Below are 9,596 nucleotides of genomic sequence, written 5' to 3'. Positions count from 1 at the left end.
AGCTACAGTAGGTGATAATTAATTGGTGATATTTCCTGCAAAGTGGGTGGATCTTGGGCGCCCAAAGGAGTTAACTGTTGAGTACATTTATTACCATTGTTATCATCTAAGCGTATACATGTGATCGTAAAACATGTTTTATTTAGATTCAAAGTTGTAACATTTGGGCAGTAAAGAAAACTTGTTTCAAGAAATTCAGTCAATAAATTTGGAAGAAATTACCTATAATTTCTATTCTAAACTACATATAAATTCTTTTAAATTTACTGACTATCTCTAGGTTAAAATGTCAAGAAGTGTTTTGTCTATTTTAGGCAGTTGTTATACCACATTTGATGCTAATTAAAACATGTTTTGTGATCATGTGTACACGCTTAGATGATAACGATGGTAGCATAAGATTAGTGGACAGTATCTTCATACTCCAATATCTTCATTTTTATGGAAGCACTTCATTTATAGTAGACTAGCTCCTGGGAAAATATTTCTTTTGAATCTGTAAATAATAAATAAGCAATTGAACATTAATAGATCACCTAACATTCAATCTTTACCAACAGGAAATTAATTGAACATCGCAGAGAAGTTCTCTCAAAGCAACTTAAGGAGAAAAAGCCATCAACCAACAAACAGTCATCAAAAATGGGAGCAGCGTACTCATCAGAGTACAACATTCCCTTGCAACCAAACAGACCTGCCCCTGAACCTCCTGGGGGTAATAAAAAGAGAAGGGCTCCAGAACCACCAAACGAAAGTAACATTCCTTCAACAATTGGAAGTGAACTTGTTGAACAGATTCGAATAAGGTATTTAAATAAATGAACAACATACAGGAATAGATACAGAATATATCTGCAGTGCATGTGTACTTATATAATAACCAAATGGATTATTATTGAAATGATTTCCAGTACAGGCCTTACTCATGCAAAAAGTATCACAGCAGTGGAGACAGTTCTTATGCATCTGCGTCACAGAGTTCCAACAATCTCTAATGAAGCTGATTATATCTTAGAATCTCTCTATTACTCTCAGGTAAGTCCTGATATTCCCCACTCCTATAGAGTAGATTAAAAGGGAGGCTGATCATGTTATTCATGTCTTCTGTCCAGTTGGCAATTTCTGGAAACAAGCTTCGACACGACGACGTCAACATTTTAGAACAGTTATTGCTGTCAAAATTGAATTTTGAAACTATGGGGTGGGTCGTAGAGGACGTGTTTTCACTTTGGGAAATTTGCACTGCATGTTCCATTTTTGCGTGGTGGGATACAAGTAATGTATAACCACCAGCTGAGCACAATCCACGTATTTATTTAGTAAATTTTGCGTATACATGTTGGCAGATATACACAGGCTAGTGACAACAGGGTTATAATACCCTAACTAAGGTCACTAACCCTTATAACACACTGACGTCACAGACATGTAACGGACGGACGAACAGATAAACGAACAGACAAACGAGCGACACAGAGTTCAGCTTTAGCAACAATGTGATTGGTTCCAGGGTTGAAAGAAAGATCTTAATGAGTTGCAACGTAGACATATAGAGCGCCAGGTTGAAATAACTTCAATGTTGTAGATGTCTTGGAGAGCGGTATTGTAGGTGGACTTAAGCATTCTTTTGAAGGCGTTATATACAGGAACTTGCTTCAGGTGATTTGGCAAGCTATTCCAGAGTCTTGCAGAGCGAATGAAGTAACTATTTTGGAAACATTTGGTTCTAGATCGGGGAACTTGGAGATTAAGCCGACAGGAATTTCTGAGGTTGTTTACTGGAAGAGTAGGAAGATAGCGGTCGAGATCAATGTTGTATTTTCCATAGGTACATGCGTGAAGAAACAGTAGATCCTTGATTTCATGCCAGTAGGATATTGGAAGTAAATTTGTTCGAATCAAACGTTCATTGTATGGGACAGAGAACCTTGGTGTGCCGAGGATGTAAGAGGTAGCCCGTCGTTGAACTCCTTCAATGTTCCTCATCTGGTGTATACCCTGTCCAGACCATACTTCACTAGCGTAGTCGATGTGAGGACGCACAAAAGTCAAGTAAAGCAATCTTTTGGATTCTTCACTAAAGGACTGTGTATTTCTTTTCAACAATCCGAGCATCCTATAAGCCTTTCCAACCGCTGCCGATGTATGCAGATTCCACTTTAGGTCAGACGTCACCAGGACGCCAAGATCCTTCTGGCTGGTGGTGGATTTTATTGCATTGCTACCTACTTTATAACCAAGGCACACTGGAGTTCTCTTCCTGGAGATAGTCAGCGTTTCACACTTCAACTCGTTGAACCTTAGTTTCCATGTCTGAGTCCAGTTGTAGAGATGATCCAGGTTAGTTTGAAGAGAGATAGCATCACTACAATCACGTATGGTATGGGAGCACTTTGTGTCATCAGCATATAGAAATAGCGAGGAATTATTGATTGGTACTGATGGAAGATCATTAACATAAATTACGAAGAGAAGTGGACCAAGGATCGAACCCTGCGGTACACCAGATAAAACGGCACAGGAATCAGAAATGTGGCCGTCCACTATAGTTCTCTGGGTACGGCTGGACAGATAGTCAGAGAACCAACAAAGGAGGCTTCCACCAATGCCATAAGATTTAAGTTTATGGACCAGTAGTATGTGGTTGACGCTATCGAAAGCTTTACTGAAGTCAAGATATACAACATCAGTTTGCAAACCTTTATCAAGCGCACTACCAAGTTCATGGAGGAAGCAAAGGAGTTGGGTCACAGTTGAGCGGCCACGCAGGAAGCCATGCTGAGCGTCGTGTAGCTGCGGCGCCATGTGGGAAATCAGTCTCGTTAAGATGCAACGTTCGAGTACTTTGCTAATAATACACAACAAAGATATTGGACGATAGTTGGAAATGATCTCCTTGTTACCTTTCTTGAACACCGGCACCACATGGGCGAGCTTCCATTGCGACGGTAGACAACCTGATTGTAATGAGCGATTGAAAATAGAACACAGAGAAGGAGCAATCTCATATGCGCACTCTTTTAACAGCCTTGCTGGAATGCCATCAGGTCCATGTGCCTTGTTTGGATCAAGTTGGTAAAGAATGGTGGTCACTTCTTCAACAGAGACGGTGATCTTGTCCAGTGGAGGTGAAGCACTAGAATCAACATTGACATCAGGAAGAGATAGTTCATCTGGATTAGTGGACGTAAACGAGGAGAAGAAGTAGTCATTAAATGCTTGAGCTTTGTTTCTAGGTTTTTGATAATGCGTATCATTATGTTTCACAATGTTCGGAATGGATCCTGATTTAGTACGTGATTTCAAGTAGGACCAGAAGCGTTTAGGATTGTCTTTCAAAGAGGATTGTAAAGAGTTAATGTAGATCCTGTGCTTCGTTCTGATTGTTGACTTCAGGCGACGACGAAGGCTACGATATTTTTCCCAAGCAAGGCTGTTGACGTTCATGCCACGAGATAAGGCTTTACGCCTAGCTGAATTCTTCTGATGCAACAAGTACATAACCTCACCATCTACCCACGGTGGACTACCACTGCGGACCTTTCTCTTTGGCACGTGAAGATTAACTGCCGAACCAAACCAATCACACCAATGTTGCCAGACCTGATTCATATCCGAACAGTTGTCATCTGGAATCTCAAAATCAGTGTTTCTTAACGAGTTTCTTAGACCCACGAAATCAGCGTTTCTGTAGTCAAAGACCATATGTGATGACTTAGGTAGATGTTTTGGTTTTATAGTAACATCAAATACCAGTAACGAGTGATCTGTTTGAAATTGACTTTCATTTGAAGATAAGATTTGTAGGTTTTGAACATGTTCCGGGAAGTTCGTGATAATTAGGTCAAGGATAGTTGAGGAACTGGACGTAAGTCTCGTAGGAGATGTAACCATTTGCATCAAGTAATAATCGTGGAGTTTTTCACAGAAAATGAATTCGTCGCTGGTATCGGTCGTAAAACATGGAGCTGTCCAGTTGATTTTGGGAAAGTTAAAGTCACCTACAATGATGAGCTTCTTACTAGAATTAGCGATGTTGGATTTATTTAGGAAAGATGCAAATTTCTCAACAAAGTTCCTGGAGCAATCTGGAGGCCTATAGAAATTGGCAAAAAGAACGTTGGGTGCATCATGAGAAACAATTTCCACAACAATCATTTCGAGATCTTCTTCGAGGTCTACCCGACGATGAGAAATGAGATTGGATTTGACAGCAAGTAGTACACCACCGGCTCTGCGCCCATCATCCCTGTCTCTGCGGTAACACGTGTAAGGTAAATCTGAGAACAATTCGCTATCATGAATATGAGATCCAAGCCACGTTTCAGTAACTGCAAAAACGTCGAAATCGTTTAAAAATACCAATTGGTTTAACATTTGAAGTTTGTTGCAAATGGACCTTGTGTTGAGGAGACCGCAGTTCAATACATGGTTCGTTCTCAAAGATCCTTCTGAAACTGGACCAGGATTTGATTCCACATCACCGGATAGAACAATAATTAGAGCCGAGATTAACATGTAATGAAAAATCCGGGCACCAACAGCCAATTTTTCTTGCAGTGTTAACAGATTTGACTCAGAGGACTTCTTTTTTGTTTTAAACGAGCGAATGTTTACCACCAAAGAAACGTTGATATCCACAAATAACAGCTTAGTATTAGAAATCCCATTTGGAGCGCAGTTCACAAGACAATGCAAACCAACAGTTAACACGAACAGATAGAGAAACAGTACCAAGTTAATGTTCCATTTGCTTCTACTTATCGATGCCATATGAATAAAATTTCCCACAACAAAGTAAATTAATGTTCTAATTGATCTTTTCAAGTTCCAAATTGCGCACGTAACAAATTTGACGTTGATTGACAGTTGCACTCTCGCGTCAACCAACAGCGCACGCGATAACAAGCTCGCGTACAAACAACGATGCTAAAATGTCTTCGGAAATAACGATTAACCAAAGAATTAATCCAAAATTTACGCACAAAATCACCAAAAATGACAAACAAAGTGCAGATAGATGTCGACAGGATATTTATCTGCAACCATGTGCAAATGTAGTATTCACTGCGCGGATGTTAACGTTTTTTCTTGACCAAAACACGGAGCGATAAATTTGCTTCCGCATGCACGCGAGCACGCGCTAACCAAACAAATAATTATTATTATTATTAATATATAATATATATTATTATATATATTATTATATATATATATATATTATTATAATATATATATTATATATTATTATTATTATTATATAATTATAATTATTATTATTATTAGTTATTTAATTGTAACTTTGTATATAGCACTGAGAAAAGAGCTCAATTGACCTTTCTCAAAAGTCTATTGTTACAATAATTTTTTTTGACTCCGCAAAACTAACGAGACAATCAAACTTCTTGTAACACTAGAAATTCCGCGTTTATCACAATCCGAAATTTAAAATTCTTGAATGATGATCTTTTAAAACATCGATATGTCTAAATTTGAGCTGTTATATTTCATTTCGACTAACACAGCTCACTCTGACTCTGGACAATATTTCTTCAGGAAAATTCATCTGAGGTGTCCGACGAAGAACTATTATCAACTCATGATGGCAAATGTCTGCACGCTCTGGTGCAAGAACTCGTCAAATGTAAAGACGACTCGCAACAACGCAGCTGGGCAGTGCATGAAGACGAAGCTGTCATTATAAAATGCTTAAAAGATGTTCTGTCGATACTGGTGAGTGCATGATGGCGGCAAAAACCTGACATGGTTTATCGTCTTCATCCTAGAAACGCCAAGCATTAATTTATCCTTGCTTTTATTTAGGAAGGTGCTAACAAACTTGTGTGTTTGGCTGTGATTCGCCAAGACTCGTATGATGGTCTGAATGCTTTGGTCGAGTACTATCAAATGGTAGGTTACTAAAGCAAATTACTGCGAAAGTTCTAATCAAAAACAAGTTAAACAACTAATCCTAATCCTGGGTTAATGCGGCTTAAATCTTGTTGAGTGCTTAAAATTTAATGTACAGGATTAGATTAGTTAGTTTAACCACGTACGGCCTGGGTTGAATTAGCGGATTAAACTTTGTTAAAGGAGTCATAATCCCCAGATTCAGGAAATTTAGTCTCCGTGGTATTTCTTATCTTTCTGTTTATTTCTCGAGGAAACCAGGGCATCAATACGCCATATTTTGCTGCAAGTATTTTCGGGATGTTGCAGTCTTGGACCAGATGTCATCTCACAGTTGCTCTGCACCATTCTCCCTGTTGAACTCGCGAGGGATATGCAAACTGATATTAAAAGTAAGCTCTGAAATATAAGTTACAGAAATCTCAGTCCCCGTATTCAAGAATGGGTGGATCTCTCATAACATCTGTATAATTTTCTCGCGTGATTGTGTAGAATCTCTTGTTAACTTAGAGTGAAAAACTTTAAAAAAACTCTTTGACGTTGTTTGGGGTCTGGTACTGGGGAGATTTAGCATGAGGACGTGGACGTCAAAAGAGGACGTTAAAATGGCGAATAAATGGCGTGACGCATCTATATATGGACACGCCACGCCATTTATTTGCCATTTTCACGTCGTCTTTGACGTTTACGCCCTCATGTTAAATCTCCCTACTGTTTGCCGTATCACAACGGCAGATCAAGATGAGAAACCGAAAATGCATTTTTGACATTCCACGTTGCAATCATTATTTTGAAAACGCTTAAGTGAAGCTTCAGCTATCTCCTTCTTTTCCAGATCTTGAAAAGTTAGTGAATTCGGCCAGACTATGTACAATGATATTCTCAACTGGTGAAGCCATACCGTATCAACATTATGGTAATTAATTAAGTAATGGTTCTCTAATTGATCACCTAATCAACATCGCTCATTCCATTTCTGACTTGCAATTAATGTAATCACAGAATATTTAAACAAACAGTTCGTGGAATATTTGGTGAACACCGTGGAAGATCCACCAGTAAATACAGACGACGACGAAGAAACTGTGGTAAATGCTTTCGTGACGTTAATTCTGTCCTTCAATCTACATTTTCAAGGTGAATATTTTATTGTGACATTCAGCTCAAATCAAATTAACTCATATGGAAATCAGAATTCAGAATAGAACTGCTTCTAGTGAGAATCCGCGATTGTCAACCAGTCTTAGCAAAAGAATTTTTATGAAAATTTCTGTTAATCTAAAAAAGATTGGAAAAATCCACAAGACATACACGAAGGGAAGAGGACATTTTACCCGACCCAATGTTCTTTATTTTAATCTAAAAATATGCCCCTGACTTCAGATGTAGAGAAGAACATTGTGATGGAAGTATTATCTCACAGAACAACGTCTAAAATATTTACAGAGAAGCTCATGTTACTTGTAAATAGAGGAGGTAACAAGCTTTATTTATCACTTTACCACCAGACACTTTGTACCTTTCCTAACCTTCGTCTACATTAATCATTTCACAGATGATCCCATAAACATATTTGGTTACTTCGACAATCGCTGTCCGGATTCGCTCTTAAAACTCTACGAAGATATTTTTTCGAGCGAGAAAACGTCTGGATTATTTTTCACCAATGATTTGATGGTTTTAATTGACATCGTTTTACGTCAGGTGTCGGACCTTTCTCCAGGTGACGAGGTGTGTATATTTCGTTTTTGAAAGGCATGAAACACGATGAAACACATGAAACACGAGCATGAGACATGAAACAAGTTTGCAATTAAAATTTTTCCAAATTTTTGTAGTGGAGAACGGAGTATCTATCCTTATTGCACTGCATTTTAATGACCACCAATTACTCGGAATACAGACATCGACATAACGAGCTTGGTATTTGTCTGCACAGAATAAATGAGGAAGAAGGACCTGATGTAAAAAAAGATCAACTTATTGTAAATGAAATATTTAAAAGCTTCTCAGGAATCTTTTAATGTCAGAACCAATTATTCAGGTGTTCTATGAAGTATAAACACAGATTCAGATGAATTCTATAAACCAAGGATATATAAATATGATATAAAGAATTGAAATATTTGAACAGAAAAGCAGAGATTTTTCATTATAATTTTGGTTAAACCAAACAAGAAATTTCACAATAAATCCTCTCACAAATGACCATAGCTTAGACAAGACCACAGGTTCAAACTAGCCTGAGGGATAGGGTATTACTATGTCTGTGCCTAATATATTCTAAATGATATTCTAAAGTACAAATCATAACACATGTTGCTCAAAAATACATGTCACATCTTCTCACCAGCTACAGCCATGGAACAAGAAGTACAACCTAGGAATGCTTAATTTTGTTTTCATTTTTTGTGATAAATAACTCTTTATTCATATAGATTTCCATGTGAGTGTCGTTCTAAAATCTGTGTAAAGTTATATTTACACGTGTATAATCTGTTGGCCTGGTTTGGTTTAAATGTTGATGAATTTTTGTAGTTGATGATACATCATCATGCTGACAGTTTTAAATATTCACTATGCATTTGATGAAGTTTAAAAGATCTAATCAAACTTAAAGCCTCTTCTTGATAAGTCTTTTCTTGCTTCTTGGATTTCCTATAACATTGTGCAGTATTTATACAAGTTTGCAATGAAGACATAACTTTTTTAGACACATATTACTTTTAGCTTTCAATCAAGCCATCCATTGGAAATGCAAAAAAATTAAACAAGAGTCTTGAAGTAATGGTATTTCATGGATTTGTACCTTTCTTAGTGAGTCAGCAGCATCTTCACAGTCATTGAAAGTTATTACCCTATAGCCAATTACTACCAAAGAGTAGCACTGAATAAGATGAAAAGCCACCATTAATAAACATAGCCTGAACCAAATAGGGTACCTTAATTTGCAAAGGGAAGAAGAAATACACTTGGTGCAAAAATGCTTCTTTTATCAAAGCTCATAAATGAAATTAGATGTTAACCAAACTTCTACACTAAGGAATAGGTATATGCACGGTTACTGTGGTCTTTGCATCACTGTATATATCCTCTTCCACATGGAACACAACTATAAAGATCAAGTCTCAACCACATCTAAAGATCAAAACTTACCCCAAAAACTATGACCATGTAGAGGGGAAACTAGAAGGAAAAGAAAAACTTTAAATAATGGACAATATCTAACAAAACTACTAAATTTGTGTGCATGCCACGTTGATAATTACATATTATAGTTTGTACGTAATTGATTACTTTCATATGAAATGCTCGTTTTAATAGCCATACCGGTAATAGTACGTCTTTAATTTCTTTGCTTATTGGAAAAGGGAGTATATCCATCAATAAAGTAATCCATATCGTAAATATCAGCCCCAAAACACAAACCCATTGCAGCAACTTTGTCATTTTGCAAAATAGTAAAATTGCAAATTATGTACAAAAATACAAAATACGAACATTGAACAGGAAGTAAGCATTCGCGCCCGCGATATTTTTTCTTTGTACATTTTGATTCATTTTGATAGCTTTAAACTTAAATTTATTACGGGGACATGATTGATGATTTGATATGTTCCTTTGTGCTATGAACATTTATACAAAATAGTTAAGTTTCTGACAATCAGTAACAGTAAGGATATATC

The 9,596-nt window shown here is 37.2% G+C and overlaps 2 protein-coding genes across 2 annotated transcripts; one reads left to right on the top strand and one right to left on the bottom strand.

The window, feature by feature from the left end:
• Positions 1–57: 57 nt before the first annotated feature.
• Positions 58–8,074, top strand: LOC114522021 (NCK-interacting protein with SH3 domain-like). Its single transcript, XM_028542622.1, has 11 exons — positions 58–76; positions 561–806; positions 912–1,035; positions 5,557–5,733; positions 5,824–5,910; positions 6,164–6,302; positions 6,746–6,826; positions 6,913–7,047; positions 7,294–7,386; positions 7,466–7,641; positions 7,749–8,074. The coding sequence occupies exons 2-11, from the start codon at positions 643–645 to the stop codon at positions 7,932–7,934; spliced, it is 1,362 nt and encodes a 453-aa protein (XP_028398423.1). The 5' UTR covers positions 58–76; positions 561–642; the 3' UTR covers positions 7,935–8,074.
• A 47-nt stretch (positions 8,075–8,121) lies between these two features.
• Positions 8,122–9,405, bottom strand: LOC114522022 (dolichol-phosphate mannosyltransferase subunit 3-like). Its single transcript, XM_028542623.1, has 4 exons — positions 9,241–9,405; positions 9,067–9,096; positions 8,720–8,797; positions 8,122–8,568 (listed from the first exon to the last, which is right to left on the bottom strand). Exons 1-4 carry the CDS (start codon positions 9,358–9,360, stop codon positions 8,515–8,517), a joined length of 282 nt encoding a protein of 93 aa, XP_028398424.1. The 5' UTR covers positions 9,361–9,405; the 3' UTR covers positions 8,122–8,514.
• Positions 9,406–9,596: the final 191 nt, after the last annotated feature.

The sequence above is a fragment of the Dendronephthya gigantea genome, unplaced genomic scaffold (assembly GCF_004324835.1).
Source record: "Dendronephthya gigantea isolate DGI-Jeju-01 unplaced genomic scaffold, DenGig_1.0 000021F, whole genome shotgun sequence".
In the NCBI taxonomy this organism is placed as follows: domain Eukaryota; kingdom Metazoa; phylum Cnidaria; class Anthozoa; order Malacalcyonacea; family Nephtheidae; genus Dendronephthya; species Dendronephthya gigantea.
The sequence above is the reverse complement of the archived record's forward strand: the minus strand, read 5'-3'. Positions and strand labels throughout refer to the sequence as shown.